General features: G+C 42.4%; 1 protein-coding gene across 8 annotated transcripts in view; it reads left to right on the plus strand.

Moving 5' to 3' along the window:
- Positions 1 to 355: 355 nt before the first annotated feature.
- Positions 356 to 23,879, plus strand: part of ADNP2 (ADNP homeobox 2) — a 31,551-nt gene continuing 8,027 nt past the window's right edge. The window contains exons 1-4 of one of the 8 annotated variants that reach the window (XM_042961987.1): positions 1,310 to 1,344; positions 2,726 to 2,903; positions 8,170 to 8,290; positions 22,429 to 22,518. In XM_042961987.1, coding sequence (XP_042817921.1) covers positions 8,183 to 8,290; positions 22,429 to 22,518 — 198 coding nt within the window. In that variant the 5' untranslated portion in view covers positions 1,310 to 1,344; positions 2,726 to 2,903; positions 8,170 to 8,182. Of the gene's footprint in view, positions 417 to 716; positions 727 to 1,001; positions 1,345 to 2,118; positions 2,288 to 2,725; positions 2,904 to 8,169; positions 8,291 to 22,428; positions 22,519 to 23,879 lie in introns of those variants that run through there. The other 7 variants (XM_042961988.1, XM_042961986.1, XM_042961990.1 and 4 more) reach the window with 7 other exon arrangements.

The following is a 23,879-nucleotide window of genomic DNA, read 5'->3' on the forward strand; positions in this document are numbered from 1 at the left end:
AGAGATGCTAGTGAGAGGCTGGCAGGCCAGCCCACTGTGGCAGGAAGTGGGGGAGGGGCGGGGGCTCCAACTGGGGACCCCCACTCTCACTCCTGAGCCTCCAGTCCAGCTTTAGGCAGGGGCCCCAAGGGTCCTGTGGGGCAGTGTCCAGGGGTCCCATGCACACTCTCCTCCCATTGGCTGGCTGTATTGGCATGCAAATGAGGGCACGCGTCACTTCCGGAGGCAAATCGAGCGCCATTTTCTCTTTCTGGCCGTGCTGGGAGGAGGGGACGGGGTCGCGCGGGGGTGGGCGCGCGCCGAGGCGGGGGTCCCGCCGCTCGGGGCGGAGGCGGGCGCGGGCGCGGGGCCCCGGCGGGCCGCGGCGGCGCGGCGAGAGGCGGCGGGGGACGCGGCGGCGCTCCTGGCGCCCAGCGGTAGGTACGACCCCGGCCCAGCCCCGCGGCGACGCCCCCGGCCCTGCCCGGCCCAGGCCCGCGAAGTCCCGACGGCGGCCGAGACCGCGGCCCCGCCCCGCCCCGCCCACAGCCCGCGGCCCGCGGCCGCCTCACGAATCCCGCGACGTCCTCTGGGCGCGGGGTTCGCGGCCCGGACGGCGCCCGTCATCCCTCCGCGTCACGTGGGGGTCGGGGGTGGTCGGCGGGGGGCGGGCGCGGGCGGCGGGGGCGGGGGCGTGAGGGGCGGGCCGGGCGGAGCGGAGCCGAGGGACGCGCGGGCCGGGGCGAGGTGAGGGCGGTCTCCGCGGGGCGCGCCTCCCGCCGCGCCGAGCGCCCCGAGCTTCGCCCCGGAGCCTGTTCTCGGAGCAGCCGGGGGCGGCCGCTAACGTCGACCGGGCGGGCACGGCCGCCCCGAGGTTTGCCCGGGGGCGCTTGTCCTCCGGCGGAGAGGGACCGTTGGAGCAGCTCCGGACCGCGACGGCCACCCCGGAGCTGTTGACGTGAATGGCGACGATGGATATGCAGATGTTGACATTAAAATTGTAACTTTCCGTGTGCCTCCGCTGCCTGCGCCGGCAGAGATGGTGTTTGCGAGTTTCCTGCGAACATTGGGCTTTGGGACGTCAAAAATGCCACCTGCCAGTTCAAGTAGTGCGCAGTTGCCTGATGATAGTTAACTATTTGAAGTGTTTTCTCTGCGTTTGAGTGGAAGGCTTGCTAGAATGCGGTTAACGCCGGTTCTGATGGAATCGAACGAGCGGCCCCGGGCCCTGGCGCCACGAGGCGCCCGCGGCGGGAGCTGGGCCGGTGGGCCACACAGGGCTGATGGGGGCTGCGCACGGCCGGGGGTGGGGGGGACCGCGAGTAAAAGTGGAGGTGACGAGAGCAGGCTCCGCTCTGGTCCGAGGTAAGTGATGGAGGCGTGACTGGCGGTTTTGTGAACGAACTTTGATAATTCGGTTGGAGCTGGGACCGCTGAGCCGCTGGTCTTTACGCGTGGCACCAGGGATCTGTACGGGGAAGGGGAAGGGGTGCCGCTAGCGAGACGGCCAGGAGTGGGGGACCCGTTGACTTGTGTGACCGAGGGGGGGTGGCTGGATGTGGATTGGTTACGGGGGACGGAGGCCGACTTGTGGCCAGGCTGTCACCTGGAGCGGCCCCGGGGCACCTGTGAGCTTTGTGCGCGTGTGCTCTCGATGCGCGTGTGCTCCTGGTGCGCGTGTGCTCTTGATGCGCGTGTGCGCGGCCGCATTTCTGCCCTGCCCTCCGCTGGCTGCCGCCCTGTGCCAGGCAGTGTGTCCCGGTGAGGAGGCGGCCGGGGGACCTTCGAATTGTGCTCTCACGTAGGGCACGGGCATTACGTGTTTCTTAAGTTGCTTGAGAAGCAAGTCCTGTATTATTCCAGTGGCCGGGACGTTTCATTAGGGTTTTGAAGTTAGATGATAGCAAGCACAGGGCTTGTGCCTTTCTTGTATTCACTCACTCATCCTCACCAACTGCTTCCGAGGTTGTGCGCTCCTGTTTTACGGTCACCTGAGGCCCTGGGATTAAGTAATTTGCCAGATTTTTACAGCTTATAAATTGTGGAGTTGATTTGAACCCAGGAAGTACGGTTAAAGAATATACGTGTGTTTTTAAATGTTTGTGTGTTTATTTTGGGAGAACAAGTGAGCAGGGGAGGGGCAGAGGGAGGGGGAGCAAGCGAATCCCACGCGGTCTGTACACCGTCAGCGCAGAGCCCCAGCGGGGCTCAGACCCATGGACGGTGAGATCGTGACCTGAGCTGAAATCCAGCCGGAGGCTTCCCTGACTCAGCCACCAGGTGCCCCCCAGTTCCAGAGTCTTTGCCGGTGAGACTAGTCTGTAGTGTTGCCTCTCATGTGAAACCCTTTTGGAACTTCGATTTCACAAGAACAAGGGTTCTCTGGCTTGAAAAGTTTCGTCTGTTACCTGAACGGCTATTTTTTGAAGTGTTATTTTTTCCAGAATGGAATGTTCTTAAATGATCAAGATGCTAAAAAACAACAAAGGAAACCCTACAAATGCCCCTTTGGGAAATACTATTGTGCACATCAGTGGGATTTTTGGTAGGTCCCCGTGTACCACACACTGACATTAAAGGTAACTTACTGTGAACTGAGACTGATAGAGGAGTGCAGCTGCATTAGTCTCCTGTTTCGTGACGGAGAAGGATTTAATGTACTTGTTTTGGGGGGGGGGGGCCGCCGTAGCAATGGTGTGGGAATGGGGGCACCTCTGTCTGAAAATAAAAAGTGCCTATTCTCCAGATTCAAGGAAGAAGACTGACAGTTCCTGGCCCTACTCCCAAGCCTTGAACAAGTAGCTGTAGGGCCAGCTAGCAGTCCGCAGCAGCCTCCAGGAAGCAGCCTGTGACAATAGTCCAGCCCCTAAGCTAGTGCTGCTGAAAGGCCACCAATACCTGTACGCGGTGCTTCTGAAAACCCTGTAAGACCAGTGCTTACTATGTAAAGCCATACTTCTTTGCAAGTGACAAAGTTAGCTTCCTTCTTTCAGGTACATGTGGGTGGTGGCTTTAATCTTGGACACTTCTAACCAGCAGCTGGCTCTGGGCAAGAAGAGCCCCAAAGGCAGAGAGGGTGATGGAACTCTAGGGGGGAAACGAAAGCAAGTCTGGTGGAGTTGAGTGGAAAGCATCTAATGACTGTTGTTGAGCCTTGCTCTGGCCATAGGAGCCAGTGTGGGCTTGACAGTGACCTTGGGTTTAGTTTTTAGGGACACCATCACGAGGCTCCTGACAGCTCCTCTGTGAGGTGAGGCTTCTAAAAGCTAAACCCAAGTCAGTACATTTCATTTCCAATAATTTTAGTATTTTACTTTATTTCCTGTGATTTAATATCCTTCAGTTATAAAGTACTGCATGATCCTTCAGTCTCTCCTTTGGAGCCTGAGATACACTTCTGACCTAGATAATGGGGTTTGGAAAACTCATTTCAGGATAGCTTCTGAGGAACTTTGTGTTTCCTTTGTACCCACCCTGAGCCTCTCCCTCTTACATGTTAACCCCTCTTCCCCCCAGACCCGCTCATTTGATTCTAGGCTGCCTTTTTGGTTTTACTTACCTTTTGCCAAATACATTGACTTTTCCTTTACCTCAATCGGTTTTTGATGCTGGTCTGTTCACTTAGACTGTCTTGGGCTCCAGCTCTAATCCTCCATAACCTTTTGAACCTTTGTCTGCATGTCTTGCGATTCTTAGCCTGTTTTATTTAATCTCTTGTTCATTTACTGTGAACACTTGCTGTATATTACACTCAGTGATAGGCCCCAGACATGCAAATAAAACATGATTCCTACTCTGAAGAAGTTCAGTCTAGTAGGAGAATGGATATATAAATAGATAATTGCACCCTGGTGCGTGCAAGAAGTGTGAACTTGGAGGGGCACCAGGTTTATGCTGGGGGAGGAGGGGTTACAAGAGGGGTGTGAAAGTGGAATTGCTGACTCATAGAAATTGTCATTTAAAGTCTTTGGCTGTATGGGCGCCTGGGTGGCTCAGTTGGTTGAGCGTCTGACTCCAGCTTAGGTCCCCGTCGGTGGGTTCGAGCCCCGCATCCGGCTCTGTGCTGACACCTCAGAGCCTGGAACCTGCTTTGGATTCTGTGTCTCCCTCTCTGCCCCTCCCCTGCTTGCGTGCTCTCTCTCTCTCTCTCTCTCTCTCTCAAATAAATCAATATAATAGCTGAATAAAACGTTAAAAAAATTTTTTTAAGTCTTGAGATATGGCCAAATTACCCTCTAAACATGTAGAAATTATGATTTGTGTACTTCACTATCAATAGATATTATCAATCTTTAAAAGTTATTTTGGTAATAAAAAATTGGCATTCATTATTTTACCTGGTGTTCTTTAACTTGAATTTGACTTTTTTAGCTTTGATAGCTTATACATTTAAAAAACAACAACCTTTTTTTTAATTATTTTTTTTTTTTTAGGTTTGTTTATTTATTTTTGAGCGACAGAGAGGGAGAGAGAATCCCAAGCAGGCTCTGTACTGTGAGTGCAGAGCTGGACGCAGGGCTTGATCTATAAACTGTGTGAGATCATGACCTGAACCAAAATCAAGAGTCTGATGCTTGACTGACTGAGCTACCCAGGCGCCACCAAAAAGCTTTTTGAAATAGTTGCAGATTTATACAAAGTTGCAAGTATAATACAAAGAACTTTTCCCCCTGAAATATTTGAAAGTAAGTTGCCAAACAAGATGCCACATTACCCCCAATGCCCTTTAGCACAAGAGAAGCATCCTGCATATCCAGAGTACAGCCATCAGAGTCAGGAAATAAATACATGATTACCATGGAACCCTCAGATCCCACGGAAGTCTTGCCAGCTCCAATAACATTTCTAGTAAAAGAATCCAGTTAGACTGGCCCATTGTATTTACTTATTTTTAGTATCTTTCAGTGGGAACTGTTTCAGTGGGAAATGGTCTTTAGTTTTTCTTCATGATTTTTTTAATTTTTATTTTTTATATAATTTATTGTCAAGTTGGTTTCTATACAACACCCAGTGCTCATCCCAACAGGTGCCCTCCTCGATGCCCATCACCCACCCCTCCCCCCCATCCTCTCAGTTCTCAGTATTTGAGAGTCTCTTACATTTGCCTCCTTCCCTCTCTGTAACTTTTTTTTTCTTCATGATCTTTTTTTATAAGTGCATAATTCATATAGAGTTGTATGACTATCACCACAGTCTAATGATACAACATTTCTGGCACACTCCAATAACCTGTTCCCACTCCCAGCCAACAGCTACCTACCTTCTGTCTCTAGAGTCGTCTTGTAAATATTTCACGTAAATGGAGTCAGACAGTGAGGACTTTTGCGTCTGCCTTCTTTCATTTAGCGTGTTTTTGAGATTCATTCCTGTTGTGACATGCATCAGTGCCTAGTTTTTAGTGCCAAGTAGCATTGTGTTGTATGGGTGTACCACGTTTTGTTTATCCATTTACCATTCTGTGGACACTTAAATTGTTTCCATCTTTTGGCTGTTATGAGTAGTGCTACCTTGTATGGTCTGGGCACTTGATAAATATAGGCTATTTTGTACAGGGTCTCTTAATTTGGGCTAAGAAGTCCACCAGACTTCTGTGAATTACTCTTGCTTATTATTAAGTAATGTTTAGGGAGCCGCTTGGAAATCATGTACATATCCCATTCCTGATCAGAGTTTCAGTGTATTTGTTTAAATCACCATGGACTTAAATTTATGTTCTGGTGGATTATATTTTAGTCACTGTTGCTATATACCAAAGCACCTCAAAACTTCATAGAATAAAACATTTTCTGAAACTCTAATTCTTTGAATCCAGAGTTCAGGCAGGAGCAGGGGAGATGACTTGTTTGATTCCTCATCTGGGAAGACTCTAAGGCCGAGGTGACATGATAGGCAGGTGTCTAAAGTGTCTTCGTTCACGTGTCTGGTGGTTGATGTCGGAGCATTTCCATGTAGTCTCTCCACGTGGGCCAGTTAGGTTTCCTCACGATGTGGTGTCTGGATTTCAAGAGTGAAGAAGGTTCCTAGACAGGCAGAAGTGTGTGGCATTTTGGTGCTCTAGTCTGGTAAGTCACGTGGCATTACTTCTGCCATACTTCGTTGGTTGAGGCAGCCACAAAAGTTCTGCCCAGGTCCAAGGGCATCTGTGCCCCACCTTTGAGGAGGCCTGTCGAGATCATGTTTTAAAATGGCACGTGGGATGGGAGATATTGTCGCGTTGTCTTTGGAAAATGCGTTGGCACAGGTTGTAATCTATTGGATGCCCAAATTGTCCCATAATTGGGTTGTGGGAACTTCTTTAACTTGGCTTCTTTTGAGTCCTTTTGACAAGTCTCTTCATTCTTTGAGCAACTTCATTATTTTCTGGTACAGGACAATCTCAGCTCATCTTGTCTTTTCCATGATCCAGCCCTAGAATCAGCCATTTCTCTAAGGAGTCCTCGTTCTTTTTTTAATGGAAAGTTCTATTTAGAAAGTAAGATTTGGGCCTTAGGAGTGCTCACTGCTACTGGAGTGTGCAGCTGCTTCTAGGCCATCTTAGTGACAAAGCTATGGAATATATACACACACATTTACGGTTGTACTTAGTTTTTTATTTAAGTATATATTAAAAACAATAAGGTCACGCCTGTACCTCCTATTCTGGTCAAGTACCACAGGGTTTAGTTTAATTTTATGCCTTTTCAGATATTTTAAAAATAGCTTTATGGAGGGGCGCCTGGGTGGCTCAGTTGGTTAAGCGTCAACTTGTGAGTTCAAGCCCCGTGTTTTGGTCTCTGCTGTTAGCACAGAGCCTGCTTCAGATCCTCTTGTTCTCCCCCCCACCCCGCCCCTCTCATTCTCTCTCTCAAAAATAAAAAAATAAACATGAAAAAAACAGCTTTATGGAAATGTAATTTACATACCGTACAATTCACCTGTTTAAAGTGAATAATTCACCGTCCTCCAGTATATTCACAGAGTTGTGCATACATCGTCACATTTGATTTTTAGAACATTGGTGTTGCTCCTTAGCCATCACCGTAGAGTTCCTCTTCAGCCCTAGACAACTAATATCCTACTTTCTGTCTCCATAAATTTGTTCTGGATGCTTGATAAGAATGGACTCTTAGAATATGTGGTCCTGCATGTCTGGCTTCTTTTACTTAGCACAGTGTTCCTCAGGGCTAATCCACATCATAGCACGTGTCAGTATTTTATTTCTTTTTATGGCCAAATATTTCATTGTATGGATATACCACATTTTATTGATCCATTCATCAGTTGATGGACATGTGGGTTGTTTCCACTTTTTGGCTATTATGAATAATGCTGCTGTGAACATTTGTGAACAGGTTTTTGTTTGGATGCATGTTTTTAATTTCTCTTGAGTGGAATCAATGGTTCATGTGATACTTACATATTTAATCTTTTGAGGAACTGCCAGACTATTTTCCAAACTGGTTGCACCATTTTACACGATTCCCTCCAGGTATGAGAGGTCCAGTAGCTCCACATCCTTTCCAGCGCTGTTGTCTTTGTTTTCTTTTTTCTTTTTTCTTTTTTTTAAAATTATAGCCATTTTAGTAGGTGTAAAATTACATATTTCATTGTGGTTTTGAGTTTCATTTCCACAGCTGATGTTGTTTAGCGTCTTTTCATGTGCTTAATGGCTGTTTGCATATTATCTTTGGAGAAATATTCAGATCTTTTGTCCATTTTTAAGTTGGGTTCTTTGTCTTTTAGTTATTGAATTATGAGGTATTTTCTTAATATGTTCTGGATAGAAGTTCCTTCTCAGAAATACGATTTGCAAATGTTTCCTCCCATTTTTGTGGATTCTCTTTTTACTTTTTTGATGGTTTTCTTTGAGGTGTAAAAGTATTTTATTTTGATGAAGTCCAACTCTTTCTTTAGTTGTTAGTGGTTTTTGGTGTCATATCTAAGGATCCGATGCCAAATCCAAGGTCACGAAGATTTATGCCTGTTTTCTTTTGAGATTTAAGGTTTAAGCTCTTAACACAGAGGTGTATAATACATTTTTGAGTTGATTTTTGTGTATGGTGGTAAGAAAGAGTCGAACTTCATTTTTTGGCATATGGATATGTAGTTGTCCTAGCATAATTTGTTGAAAATTACTCTGTTCTTAGTGTTTTACGAACTCTGTTAAAGATATAGATACAGGTACTCAGTTTTGTTTTCTTTCTTTTTAAGGAAAGATTCAAAAATGTTTCAAATTCCTGTGGAAAATCTTGACAACATCAGGAAGGTACGAAGAAAGGTGAAAGGCATTCTTGTGGATATTGGGCTTGACAGCTGCAAGGAGTTGCTGAAGGTAAGAGTGCATGAGGCAGATGGAGAGAGGACAGTGATGCTAGAGGCACGAGGTTGGCTTATGGAGGCAAGATTTGAACGGGGAGTTTTTGAAGAATGGATAAGGTTCTTCAAGATGGAAATTGCTAATCAAATGACTGCGTGAGAGCATCATTAGTTCTTCTTTATGTCTTTCTGACTTAAAGTGAGCTACTTTAAGCTGTTCAAGTTTTTAAAGTTACTTTCAGGTGGGCCTTTTTATCATCATTAGTTATCAAATATATTGGTTTTTGATCCTTGAAGGGAGTGTATTGAATTATTTGTTATTTTAGCAAAAGAAGACCCTAACTTGATTTCCCGCTATTGTTGGAGTAATCACCAGATGGGAATTTGTACATGATGTGATAGGGGTTTTCTGATTTGTGAATTTATGTGCAGTCTTAACAAAAGTTTAAAAATTAAAGTCACAGTCACATACTCTGATAAATTGTGTTCTCGTATAATTTTTTCCTTTCTTATAACTTGAGAATACATGGCTGGCATATGTAGTAAAGAAATAAATATCGTTAAGGTCTGGTGTGTATCCTTGAAGCCATTGGTAATTGTATGCATGTTTTATTCATAACTAACAAAATAAGACTGTGTCCTCTTTGTTTTTTTGGTTTTTAAACTCGTGAACAGTTTGAGTCACAGTATTGGCCTGAGAGGGGTTAAATCTCAGACTTTCAGCCAGGTTGATTTTATTTATTAAAAGTTGGTGTAAAACTAATTACCAGGATCCTCGTTATGGCCAGAACTGGTTGTTGCTCTCAAGTAGGCAAATACTAATTTCTGAAGGATTCCAGGTAATTCTCTGTTCAGACATTACTGTCGCAGAGAGATCTTTGTTCTCAAATGCTGCCTTCCCCTCTATTCTCTGTTGTGTTATCTGCTCTGTTTTGCTTCAGACCTCCCATAGTACCTGATGTTATTTATTATCTGTCTCCCCCACTTAAATGTAAGAAGACAAGGACCTCCTTGTTTCGTAATCCACTGTAATAACGGTGATCAAAATTGTGATCTGGTGTGCGCACACAGACACACACACACACACACACATATCTCTCTATATATATATTTTTAACAAATATTTTTTGAGCGAATGAATGAAAGTAAAAACCCATGTAGAGCAATACTTTTAATAACAGACTATGACGGAAAGTCCATCTGCAAATATAAGGATGGGGGAGATACTGAAGTCGAAGCTCTTGGGGAGATGCTACTGCTCAGCGGCAGTCTTAAAGTAAGAGGATTCTCAAGAGTTCTTTGCATCTGTGTTTATAAGTCATGTTTTATGCATGAGGAAGAAAGCAAGGTGATTATTTGGAGACAAGATTGAGAAGGCTGATAGTAGACATAGGCCATTAGTAATAGAGAAGTCTTTTAAAGTTCCTAGACCCAATTCCAGGGTGCCTGGGTGGCTCATTGGTTGAATGTCCAACTGTTCATTTCATCTCAGGTCATGATCCCAGGGTCGTGGGATTGAGCCCTGCATCAGGCTCTGCACTGAACATGGAGCCTGTTTAAAATTCTCCCTCTGCCTCTCCCCCATTCTCTCTCTCTCTCTTTCTCTAAAATTAAAAAAAACAATAATAAAGTTCGCATACCCAATTACAATGTGTGTGTGTAAGGGGGGTTCCCCCACCCTCATATAACAGAAGTGTTCTGGTTTCCCACGTGTGGAAGCTGTCTGAAGAGAGAAATAAAATTTTTATAGTCATGATTGATTAAGTCTTTGGTCTGTCCAACTTCCAGCCCCTCTCACCTCCCCAGAAGCTGGGGTGGTCATCCTGGAAACCAGCTGCACTTTTTGGTGGGGGGTGGGGAGGGTGGGGGATGGGGGATGGTTCTACCAGTCGCCGTCATTAATAACAAAATACCATTGCACCTTTACAGCTTGTAAGCGTTTTCAGGAACTGTGAATGAAGACCAAATTTATCTGAGAAATCCATATTAGGTCATCTGAATAACCTTATTAATCATTTCTTATAACTTTCTTGTAAATCACTTTATCGCACTAAGTATGTGTATTTAATATTTGTGGAGAATATATAAGCTAAGAACACAAGTGTGTACATACAGACACAGGATATTTCAAATGATAACATGTGGGAACCTCCTACAGTGGTGCCTGGCATGTGGTTGATGCTCAAAAAATGGCCCTGAAGGGTAGTAGCATCTTTCAGTAAATAGACTAAGAATGTTTTTGGATCATTGGGGGGATATAAAGAGATGCTTTTTATTTTAATCTTGGCTCTTAGCTAGTTATATGACTTTGGGCAAATCAGTTAATCTTTGGACCTCGGTGTCCTTATTACAGTGAAGGAATATAGAGAATTAAGATACCAGGATCCTCACATTTATTAGAGAGATGACAGTTTAGTAGGAGTCGAAAGACATAGTTAACAGTAATAGTGAGAAATAGGCAGAAAGATCACTTCTAGCTGGGGAGGCTAGTGTGGCCTTTATGGAGATGAGATTTCAAATGTTTTCTTTATTTTTAAAGAATGGGTAGGATTACTCAGTGGGAAGAATTAGAAAGGGTATTCCAGGAACATGGAATTTAGAACCACAACCCAGTTGATTAACCCCCATCCAACCAGCAGAGTGAATTCAAGAACACATTACACTTAAGCCAAATTAACCAGTCATTCACAGTTTGCTTTAACATTTGCTCGTGTGTGTGTGTGTGTGTGTGTGTGTGTGTGTGTGTGTATGTAGTACTTCAAATGTGTGTTTTCTAAGAATAAGGATAGTCTGACATTACCACAGGATGGTTATCAACTGAAGCAAACTGGTATTTTTATATCCTCTGATCCTTTATAGCATGTCCTCCTTGTCCATGATGGACCTAGTCTAGGGTCAGGCCTTTGGCTGTCATGTCTCTTTCGTGACCTTGAATGTGATTTCAGTTTATAAATGGAGTTCTGTTCCAAAATTGGTTTTGTTTTATTCTTAGATAAAACACCAGTAACAACTAAAATTTTCATCCTGGTGTCCTTTGTTTTTGACATTGTGTAGAACAGTACACTAACTTTTGCTTCTTTCATCAGCCTAAGAATGTGTTTAGTCATCTGAATTTGTTCAAGACTTGTTTACTTTCTTGATTATGTGGATACAGATATGTACATACTGTATAAGGTGAAATTGAGAGATCTGAATGGCTTACAAGTATTCATTTAGATTAACTGTTGGGTTAAATGTTACTAATTCTTTTGAGGGAGAAGTTTTTTTTGTTTTTTTTTTTTAATTTGTAGCTGGTCCTGTATTTTATAAAATTGTTTAAAATTCAGGGAATGTAAAGTTCAGTTTAGAAAAATTAGAAAACATATGCAGAAACATAGATAAGAAAAGAAGACTCATTCGTAAGCCATTACCCCGAAATATCCGTTGTTAACGTTGTGTATTTTTCTAGATTTAAGTGAGAGCGATCAGCCTATATATGATGGTATACTAGCTTTGTTTTTGTCTTTCACTGAATTTTATGTTAATAATTCTTTTCCACGTCAGATGCATTTATTCTTAATCCCCCATAGTATTTAGAATCTGGGTTTCAAGCAATAGAAACCAACACTGACCAGTCTGAGCCAAAGGGAATGTAGCGGAAGACTGTGAGGCTTGCAGAGTCTGCGTTGGAAACTGGAGGAGCTAAGGAGTGGACACCTGTCATGATTCTTCCTTCCTCCTTACCCAGCATTTCAAGTTCAGTGAGATGCCATGCTACCTTCTCTGATTTCCAGAGTGTCTGGGACTGTACTTTCCCAAGAGTTAGGACTTCAGATTTTAGGCAACACAGTCTTGTTGAAAGCCTGTATGAGAAGAATGAACTTCAGTGAAGATAGACTTTTCCAAGAACCTCATCTTCTTTTCTAAAAGTAGATCTAAATCCTGCTACTCATTGGAGTCTCTTGATTTTTTTTTTGAAAGTTAACATTTGATTGGTTAAAGTAGGGGCTGGCGATGTAACTTACAGGGCAGTGTACAAAATAAAAAAGTGGGTTTGGGCCGGCCCATAGGCCTGTTGTCCCAACCCACGGCATGTGAGTAACTCCCAAGGGGTTGCAGCCTCTGTGCTGGGGTGCTTGTGGTACCTGGATCCAGGCAGGGGTCAAGGTCCCCACCTGAGCCCTCCCCTGTCTGAGTCTGTGCCAGGCTCCCGCTGGAGGTGATGATGGAATGTGGACTTCCTAACAGCTTGGTCACTGCCCCAGGTGGTGTTGATGAGAGTGGGAATGACTGCAGGATGAGGAGTGGAGAGCAGGCACAGACTCTTCCCCAGGAAAATTGGAGGTAGGACCATGTGCCCCATTGTCCTATCAGACTTGGTTTTACAAAACAAATTCAAAGATAAAATAATCATCAATTTCAAGATGGTGACAACAGAGCATTAAACCCCAGCACTGGCCTTTCTGAGCACAGGGTCCCATACAGCTGCACTAGTCCTGTGCCCTTGGAGTTGGCTCTCACTGGTATTTTCTAAGACCTCAGATTTTTTTTATATTTAATAATTTAGTTTACTTAACCTAATATATTCAAAATATTTCAGCATATAATCCGTGTAAAGTAAGTAATGAAATATTTTGCCCTCTTTTTTCTCCTAAATCTTCCAAGGATATTTAAAGATGTTTTTTATTATGGCAAAACATATATAACGTAGAATTTGCCATTTTTCCCATTTTTACGTACACACTTCATCAGTGTTAATAACATTTACACTGTTTTGCAACTATCCACAGTATCTGCAGTTGACTCCTGACCTTTGTGGGGGTTGGGGGCACTGAGTTCCCTTCCTCTGCGTGGTCAAATCCGGGCATAACTTTTGACTCCCCCCAGACTTAACTACTAATAGTCCACTGTTGACCAGAATCCTTATTGACATCACAAGTCAACACCAACAGTTGTATGTTGAATGTATTATGTACTGTGTTCTTGTAATAAAGTAAGCTAGAGAAAAGAAAATGTTAAAAAAATCATGAGAAAATACATTTACAGTACTATGTGCATATTCATTGAAAAAAGTGTGTGTATAAGTGGACCTGTATGGTTCAAACCTGTGTTGTTTCACGGTCCACTGTGTTTCCAAAATTTTCATCACCTCAAACAGAAACTTTAATTATGAAACAGTAACTCTCCGTCCTCCCCAGCCCGGCCCCTGGTGACCTCTCATCTACCCTATCTCCGTGGGTTTGCCTGTTATAGATGTGTCATGTAAGCGGAATTGTAATACTGGTCCCTTTGTGCCTGGTTTATCTCACTTAGGTAAATGTTTTTAAGCATAGTCCATGTTGTAGCATGTATCAAAATGTTGGTCCTTTTTATGGCTAAATCATATCCATTGTGTGAATACACCTTTTTTGTTTAGCAGTTCATCTCTTGGTAGACATTGGGTTGGTCCCATGTGTTAGCTGTTGTGAATGACGTTGCAGTGAACTTTGGCTTACAAGTATCTATTTGAGCCCCTGTTTTCAGTTTTTTGGGTATATACCTAGGAGTAGAATTATTAGATCATGTGATAATTTTATGTTGAGCTTTTTGAGGAATTGCCAAACTGTTCCCACAGAGGCTGTACCCTTTTACATTCCTACCAGCAGCGTATGAGATTTCTAGTTTATCCACGTCCTTGTCCTCTTTCTCTCTTTTTCTATTCCTTTCTCTCTCTCCCTCCCTTACCATTCTAGTGGCTAACAAGGGTGAGCATCTTTCATGTGCTTTTTGGCCATTTGTATATCTTCTTTTTTTTTTTTTTTTAATTTATTTTTGGGAGAGCACAAGTAGGGGAGGGGCAGAGAGGTGGGGACAGAGGATCTGAAGTGGTCTCTACACAGACAGGCTGACAGCAGTGAGCCTGATGTGGGGCTTGAACTCACGAACCGCGAGATCATGACCTGAACTGAAATCGGACACTAGTCATTTGTAGATCTTCTTTAGAGATTTCTGTTTAAATCCTTTGCCCAGTTTTCAATTGGATTATTTGTCTTTCTCTTGTTGAATTGCAGTTCTTTCTCCTGGTTGTTAAACTCTTATTAGATATGATCTGCAGATACTTTCTCCCATTCTGTAGGTTTCTTTTTACTTTCTTGATAGTATCTTCCAATGCACAAAAGTTTTAAATTTTGATAAAGTTCAGTTTCTTTCTTTTTTTTCTTTTTTTATTGTTGCTGGTGCTTTTTATGTTGTATCAGAGAATCCATTGCCAAATCCAGTCATGAAGATTCTTTTATATGTTTTCTTCTAAGAGGTTTATTGTTGTATTTCTTTCTGTTTAGATCATTGATTCATTGTGAATTAATTTTTGTATGTGGTGTGAAGTAGGAGTCCAACTTCATTCTTATGCCTGTGGAAATTCATTATCCTGGCACCATTTATCGAAGAGACTGTTTTTCCCTCGTTGAATGGACTTGGCATCTTTGTCAAAAATCATTTGGCCATGGATGTTTGGGTTTTATTTCTGGGCTTTCAGTTCTGTTCCATTGGTCTGTATGTCTGTCCTCATGCTGGTGCTACATGAGATCATGAATCATGCTCCACAGACTGAACCGGCCAGGTGCCCATATACTGTTCATTACTGTAGCTTTATGGTAAGTTTTGAAATCAGGAGGTATGAGCCTTCCAATTCCTTCCTTCCTTCCTTCCTTCCTTCCTTCCTTCCTTCCTTCCTTCCTTCCTTCCCTCCTTCCTTCCTTCCTTCCTATATTGTTTTGGCTATTTGGGTTCCCTTGCAGTTCCATATGAATTTGAAGGTTGGGTTTCCATTTATGCAAAAGAGACTTGGAATTTCGATAAGGATTGTGTTGTAGATCACTTTGGGTAGTATTGACATCTTGACAGTATCCCTACCCATGAACATTGAATGTCTTTCTGTTTATTTAGGTACTTATTCTTGGTTCTTCACTGCATCAAGTTTGTGCTGTTGTGTTCAGAGTAGCCATTTCTGTGGGTCAAGTCTTGGATTAAATTGACATTTAAACCAGTGTTACAGATTGTCATGTTGTGAGCACACCCCTATACCAATCTTTAAGAGACCTATATATGTATAAGTAGATGTTTAAGAGCTTATTAACCTGTTGTTTCTATATCTTATCTATAAAAATATATTGGAATATTGTTAGTATCCATTTATTTCCTAATAATTGTTTTTTCTTTCTTACTAGCTTCCCCCCCCCCCCCCCCCCCACACACACACACCTGGCATTGGAGAACACTTCCTTTAAACTCTCCTCCCATAAATACAAATCAAAGCCACACTGAGATACCACCTCACTCGGGTCAGAGTGGCTAAAATTAACAACTCAAGAAACAACAGATGCTGGTGAGGATGTGGAGAAACGGGAACCCTCTTGCACTGTTGGTGGGAATGCAAACTGGTGTAGCCGCTCTGGAAAACAGTGTGGAGGTTCCTCAAAAAATTAAAAATAGAACTACCCTCTGACCCAGCAATAGCACTACTAGGAATTTACCCAAGGAATACAGGAGTGCTGATGCATAGGGGCACATGTACCCCAATGTTTAGAGCAGTGCTTTCAACAGTAGCCAAATTATGGGAAGAGCCTAAATGTCCATCAACTGATGAATGGATAAAGAAGATGTGGTTTTTTGTTTTTTTTTTTTTTTTTAATTTTTTTTTTTCAACGTTTTTTTATTTATTTTTGGGACAGAGAGAGACAGAGCATGAACGGGGGAGGGGCAGAGAGAGAGGGAGACACACAGAATTGGAAACAGGCTCCAGGCTCCGAGCCATCAGCCCAGAGCCTGACGCGGGGCTCGAACTCACAGACCGCGAGATCGTGACCTGGCTGAAGTCGGACGCTTAACCGACTGCGCCACCCAGGCGCCCCGAAGATGTGGTTTATATACACAAGGAATACTGCTTGGCAATGAGAAAGAATGAAACCCTGCCATTTGCAGCAATGTGGATGGAACTGGAGGGTATTAAGCTAAAGTGAAATAGAGAAAGACAGATACCATATGTTTTCATTCATATGTGGATCTTGAGAAACTTAACCGAAGACCATGGGGGAGGGGAAGGGAAGGGGCAAAAAAAGAGTTACAGAGGGAGGGAGGCAAACCATAAGAGACTCTTAAATACAGAGAACAAACTGAGGGTTGATGCAGGGTGGGGGAGGGGAAAGTGGGTGATGGGCATTGAGGAGGGCACTTGTTGGGATGAGCACTGGGTATTGGATGGAAGCCAACTTGACAATAAATAATATTTAAAAAAATAATAAACTCTCCTCCCTTATCTCCTGTGACAAAACATTGCTGTTTCTTTCTTTTCCAGTATTTTCTTTAAAAAAATTTTTTTTTTAACGTTTATTTATTTTTGAGACAGAGAGAGACAGAGCATGAACAGGGGAGGGGCAGAGAGAGAGGGAGACATAGAATCGGAAGCAGGCTCCAGGCTCTGAGCCGTCAGCCCAGAGCCTGATGCGGGGCTCGAACTCACGGACCGCGAGATCGTGACCTGAGCTGAAATCGGACGCTTAACCAACTGAGCCACCCAGGTGCCCCTCTTTTCCAGTATTTTCTTATGAAAAATTTAAACCTACAGAGATGTTGAAAGGACTGTACAGTGAAAGCTCATCTACCTAAATTCTACAAAATTAATATATATATGTGTGTGTGTGTGTGTGTGTGTGCATATATAAAAATCATCATCTGTAAAACAATTGTATGTATATAGGAATAATTCCATATATTAAACAATTATGTGTTTGTCTTTAGCCCATCATTCTTATTTTTTGATGCATTCCAAAGAATGTTGCAGCAACAGTACATTTTACCCTTAACACTCAGCTTACGTGTCACTAGAGTTTAGTGTTTGTTACAGCATTTGGGGGGTGGGGAATTCATATGCTGTGAAATGCACTAAAGTGTCTTCAGATGATGATTTGTGACGTGCATATCTTCATGAAATACGAGTCTCCATCAAGATGTAGGACAATTCCTTCACTCCAGAAAGTTTCCTCTGGCCCTGTTTCAGTCAGTCCCTGCCCCACTCCACTGACTACCACTGTTCTGAAATTTTGTACTATAGATTAGATTTGCCTATTCTACAGTTTTATGTAAATGAAATTATGTGTGCTCCTGTGAGAGATTGTTCTGTGTGGTTGCAGTATTCCATTACCTAGATGGATTAGTTTATTGATCCTTCTGACGTTCGACACCTAGGCTCTTGTTAGTTTTTAGTTATTGTGAATAAGGTTCTTATGAATGTTCTTATAAAAATATTTTTGTGGACATCTGTTTATGGGGTTATTTGTTTAGTTTTATAGGAATCGGCCAGACCTTTATGTAGTTTGTGATTCCACACTCCTGTTAATAATAGTGTGTGAGGGGGGCACCTGGGTGGCTCAGTTGGTTAAGTGTCCGACTTCGGCTCAGGTCATGATCTCACGGTTCGTGGGTTTGAGCCCCGCATCGGGCCTGGTCTGACAGCTCAGAGCCTGGAGCCTGCTTCAGATTCTGTGTCTCCCTCTCTCTCTGCCCCTCCCCCACTCGCGCTCTGTCTCCCTCTGTCTCAAAAATAAATAAACATTAAAAAAAAAATAGTGTGTGAGGGTTTCAGTTGTATCCTTAACATTTGGTGGTATTGAATTAAAAAAAAAATTGAAATGAAGCTTAAAATAGCAGTAAGAATGTTCATTATGTTACCATGCAGTGTGATTGTTAGCCCCATTTTTTAAGTTTATTTATTTATTTTGGGGGGGGGGGAGGAATCCTAAGCAGGCTCCGCACTGTCTGCAGGGAGTCCGATGTGGGGCTAGAACTCACGAACTGCGAGATCGTGACCTGAGCCACCCAGGAGCCTCACTTGGTTCTTTTTATATGTTGGATGGATTTGCAAAATTTTTCTTAAGGATTTTTCCATCTATGTTCATGAGTGACATGGTCTGTAATATCTTTTGTCTGGTTTTGGTGTCAGGGTAATGCTGGCCTTGTGGAATGAACTGGGAATTGTTTCTTCCTCTTTAAGAACTTAGTGTAGAATTGATAATATTTTTTCTGTAAATGCTTAGAATTCCCAACGAAGCCATCGGCAGTTGGAGTTTTATTTGTGGGAAGGTTTTTAACTTTGAATTCAATTTCTTGACTAGATATCAAGTTATCATCTCTTTCTCTTTCTCCTTTTTTTTTTTTTTTTTTTTTTTTGAACCAGTTTTGGTGGTCTTTTTTCAAGGAATTTATCTATTTCAACTTAAGTTGTCCTATTTATCGACATAAAGTTGTTCATATGATTTCTTATCTGTAGGAGCCGTGGTGATCTTGTTTTTTAGGCCTTTGTTTTCTTAGTACCTAACACCATAAATGTACCTTGAGAGCATTGCAGAAGTATCCTTCACATTTGATTTACCGTGTTTCTACGTTCATTCAGTTTTGAAATGCTGTCTGATTTTGTTCATGATTTCTTCTTTGATCCATGAATTAAAAGGGTGTTTAGTTTCTAGAATTTGGGGATTTTCTAGATTATTTTTTGTTACAGATTGCTGTTAAATTTTGCTTTGGTTAGAGAATATACTTTATAATTATTCTAATTCTTTTAAATTTATTGAGACTTAGGGCTCTGCACAAGCTCTGTCTTGGTAAGTGTTTCATGTGGATTTGCTGTTACTGGCTGGAGAGCTCTATTAGCGTTTGGTCAGGTGGTCAGGTGGTTGGCTGTGTTCAGTCCTGTGTATCCTTATCCTTCCTGATTTTTGTGGATTTGTTATATTCTCTCATTGAGAGAAGAGGGGGTGTTGACGTCTCCGACTGTATTTTTGGATTTGATTATTTCTCTTTTCAATTTAATCAGTTTTTGTCTCATGTACTTTTCTCTGAGTACATACACGTTTAGGATTGCTTTGTTCTGCTGATGAATTGTCCTGTTGTTGCAAAGTGACCTTCTATCCATGTTAATATTCTTTTCTCCCCCTGAAATCTGCTTTGTTTGATGGTAATGTGATTCCTCCAGCTTTCTTTTGATTAGTGATAGCACGACATCTCTCTTTCCATCTTTTTACCTTTAACCTGTCTGTCTTTGTATTTAAAGTGAAATTTTGGGGGCGCCTGGTGGCTCAGTCAGTTAAGTGTACGACTCTTGATTTCGGCTCAGGTCATGATCTCCTGGTTTGTGAGTTTGACTTTGAGCCCCAAGTTGGCTTGTTGCTGACAGTGCGAAGTCTGCTGGAGATGCTCTGTCTCCGTCCCTCTCTGCCCCTCCCCCACTTGTTCTCTCTCAAAAATAAACATTTAAAACAACGTTTAAAATGAACGTTTAAAATGTGTAGATAGCATTTAATTGGATCTTGTTTTTATTTACCCAGTCTGATACTCTGTGCCTCTTAATTTAAGTATTTAGACCAGGGGTAGGCAAACTATGCTTCGTGGGCCAAATCTGGCTTGCTGTCTGTTTTGTAAATAAACTGTCTTGGAACGTAGCCATGCTTGTTAGTGTTCATGGCTGCCTTTGTGTATGATGGTGGCACTGAGTAGTTGTGTGAGAGCCTGCATGGCTGGCAGAGCCCTAGATATTTGTTATCTGGCTTTTACTTTAGAAAAAGTTTCCAGCTCTTGTTCTTTAATGTGGTTATGGATATGGTTGGGTTCAAATTGCCCATGTCACTGTTTCTTTTTACTGTCTTCTCTGTGCTTCCTTTTTTATTCTTCTGCTTTGTTTTGGATTGAACAGTTTTTATGATTCCATTTTATCTCCCATTATTGGCTTATTAGCTGTATGTTTTTGTTTACCTTTTTTTTTTTTTTAAGTTTATTTATTTGTTTTTGAGAGAGAGCGAGAGCATGCGAGCATGAGCACAAGCAGGGGAGGGGCAGAGAGGGAGGGAGACAGAGAATCCCAAGCAGGCTTCGCACCGTTAGCATGGAGCCTGATGCAAGGCTTGAACTCACGAACTGTGAGATTATGACCTGAGCTGAAATCAAGAGTCCGATGCCTAAGCAACTGAGCCCCCCAGGCGCCCCTGTTTACCTTCTAATATAATACTGCTCCACATATAAGAACCTTACAAAGGGTGTCTGGCTGGCACAGTTGGTAGAAAATGTGACTCGATCTCAGGGTTGTGAGTTCTAGTCCCACATGGGGTATAGAGATTACTTAATAAATAAAGATTAAACGAAAAAAACATCAATACTATGCTCTCATTTCCCATTCTAGCCTTTGTGTTATTGTTGTCATACATTTTACTTGTACATATGTCATCACCTCAGAATACATTATTTCCAATTTAAATCTTTGTACGAATTTGCACTTTTCTCTAGTTCTGAATTGACTTGGTAAGCAGTGTATTAGCATAGGTACATTTGAAGACAGCTAATTATTATCTGGCTTAACTAATTCTTTTTTGTATTACAAATAATCTTTAATCATTGTAAAAACAGCAGTGTAAATTGGGAAAGTTAGAAAATGGAGGTAATCCTTTCTTTAGAAAATAAAATTTTAAATGCCACATTTCTGCCATTCAGAGATTACTGCTACTGACATTTTATTGTTTAGCCTTCTCTTTCTTTGTGCAAACACTTATGTGAGTAGAGTCTTTACCACAGTGAGCTCTTATTCTCTTACTGATCATGCTTTTTCAGTTTCCTGCATCTTTCGGTGTTGTTAACGCTTGTCTTTCTCATCTGATACCTAGTCCACATTCTGACTTCTCCAGTTTTCCTCCAGATACGTTTTGTACTTGGTTTATCTGACGCAGGATTCAGTGTGAACACTGTTGCATCTGGTTGTCCAGTTCTCACTATCCCCATCCCTCCCTCCGTCTCCTCACCCCCTTCTGTTGTGTTGGCCGCACCCTTGTCCACACTGTCCTCCCCATACTGACTCTGGTGTCCTTGGTCAGGCACACACTTGGAGCTCCTACTTGATATTCTCCCAGGAGCCTCCCAAGTGCTCACCCCTGACAGAAGACCGTGTTTGCTTATGGAGCTTCTCTTTTTTGAAAATTATGGGGGCAGGGGGACGCCTGGGTGGCTCAGTCGGTTAAGTGTCCAACTTCGGCTCAGGTCATAATCTCAGGGTTCATGAGTTCGAGATCCTCCTTCCCCATCTCCCTCTGCCCCACCCATGCTTGTGCTGTCTCAAAATAAACTTAAAAAATAAAAATCATTAGTGGGAAATCTCATCTGTTTATTTCTTATAAAACTATAGTTTTTAACTACAATTTAAAACTTTAATTTTTAGGGGTGTTTGGGTGGCTCAGTCGATTAAGCGTCCAACTTGGGCTGAAGTCATAATCTTGCAGTTTGTGAGCTCGAGCCCCAACTCAGTCTCTGTGCTGACAGCTCGGAGCTCTGTGCTGACAGCTTCAGATTCTGTGTCTCCTCTCTCTCTCTGCCTCTTCCCTGCTCATTCTCTGTCTCTCTCAAAAATAAATGTTAAAAAAAATTTTCACCCTGTGACCCAGCAATTGCACTACTAGGTATTTATCCAAGGGACACAGGTATGCTGTTTCGAAGGGGCACGTGCATGCCAATGTTTACAGCAGCACTATCACCGATAGCCAAAGTATGGAAAGAGCCCAAATGTCTGTCACTGGATGAATGGATAAAAGAGATGTGGTATATATACACAATGGAGTATTACTCGGCAATCAAAAAGAATGGAATCTTGCCATTTGCAACTACGTGGATGGAATTAGAGGGTATTATGCTAAGCGAAATTAGAAAAAAAACAAATATATGACTTCACTCATATGAGGACTTTAAGACACAGAACAGATGAACACAAGGGAAGGGAAACTAAAAACAGAAGGGGACAAAACATAAGAGACTCTTAAATATGGAGAACGAACAGGTTACTGGAGGGGTTGTGGGAGGGGTGATGGGCTAAATGGGTGAGGGGCATTAAGGAATCTACTGAAATCATTGCTGCACTATGTGCTAACTAACTTGGATGTAAATTAAAAAAATAAAATATTTTTTTTCAAAAGATCGTTAAGACTTTAATATTTAATTGGATTATTTCAGCCTTTTCCTCTGTTCTTGTGCTTTATGGCTGCAGTTTGCTCATGGGCTACATTTTCATTTCACTTTCCCACGCGGATTTCTTAGGTGCTAAGTAATCCCTTCAGGTTATTTATCTTCTGAAATTGCTTAATGGTCTCTCTTTTTCTCCCTTTTTAAAAGGACCTTAAAGGCTTTGATCCAGGAGAGAAGTACTTTTTTAACACATCATGGGGAGATATTTCTCTCTGGGAACCTTCTGGAAAGAAAGTGGTATGTATTTTTGTATTTGATTTTTATGTTTCCTCAGAAGCTGGGGGTAAGTTTCAGTTTACTTTTGAGGAACATCACATGTGTTGGGATTGCTGATGAGTGAGGGGGAGAGGCGTAAATGGAAACACTCAGGGAAGGAGCAGGAGAAAGTGAAACGCTTTATAATATAGAATCATTGATGCTTTGAGAGGTTTCTGTACATAAAGTTGAAAAAGTGATGTAGTGAAACTGTTATTTGTCCTTGATCATAAGATGCTACTCATATAAGAAGGGCCTTGGTTTCTAACTATTCTGAGTAAAAAGAAATGCCATGACATTATGTGTGATGAAAGTACATCCTGGTTTCAGAAATTTAAAGTTGAAAGCTTACAATTTAAAAATACGGATCTTTTAGTTGAGGAATACAATTTATAATAATTTGAGACCAAACCCAAGCAGATTCAAGCTAAATTCTCCTTATTAAAGTGTTTTCTGGAAACCCTTTCCTACTATCCAGCCATCGATAACATTAGCATCTTCCTCACTGTCATGCTCAGCCTGTCCCAGCACAGAGCCCAGTGCGGGGCTCCAACCCACAGACTGCGAGATCATGACCTGAGCTGAAGTCAGACACTTAACTGACTGAGCCACCCAGGCTCCCCAGGACTTTTGACTTTAAATAAACTTTTCCTATCACTAGTCAATCATTGTTCTGTCACAGTTTTCTGTATCAACATTTCTGTTGTCAACTGTTCTCAGTTCCACTTTTCTGCCTGTCTTGTGTCACACCTGTTGGTCTCCTGCCCTCCTTGACCCAACACTTCCCTCTCTACCATCAGACACAAGATGCCTTGAAACCACTTTGACTTGGTAATTCTCCTGCTTGGAACAGCATATGGCTGTTCAGATATGCCTTGCTTTGAAGACCTTGACTTCATGAATCTTTTCTTACATCTCACTGATTTCTGTCTTCCAAATTCTCAGAAGATCCTATAACGCAACATGCACTGTAATATATAATTATATGCTTTTCATCAAGAAACACTTTTTGAAACCTGCTACAAAGTAGGTAAAACTTTCTGAGTGCCTAATACAAAGAGGTACAAGTTAGGTTTTTTCCTCAAGGTGTGTATGTTTTTGTTGGGGTGAATAGAGCCCAGGCATAACGTGTTAAATCCGTATGAAATAGTGGTGTTTGGATTTGTTGACTAGACACCATGTTCAGAAAAGCCACCAAAGCCTGGTGTGGCAGAGGCTGTGCTGTCTGCTAGCTCAGGGCCTTATTCCTGTTTGTTCCTAAGGTGGCAGAAATGTGCAGTCATGCTGGATTGATTCTGTGGCTTGTGCTACAGTGAGGTCTTCAGGGGCTCAGAAAAAAGAGA

The sequence above is a fragment of the Panthera tigris genome, chromosome D3, assembly GCF_018350195.1.
Source record: "Panthera tigris isolate Pti1 chromosome D3, P.tigris_Pti1_mat1.1, whole genome shotgun sequence".
NCBI lineage: Eukaryota > Metazoa > Chordata > Mammalia > Carnivora > Felidae > Panthera > Panthera tigris.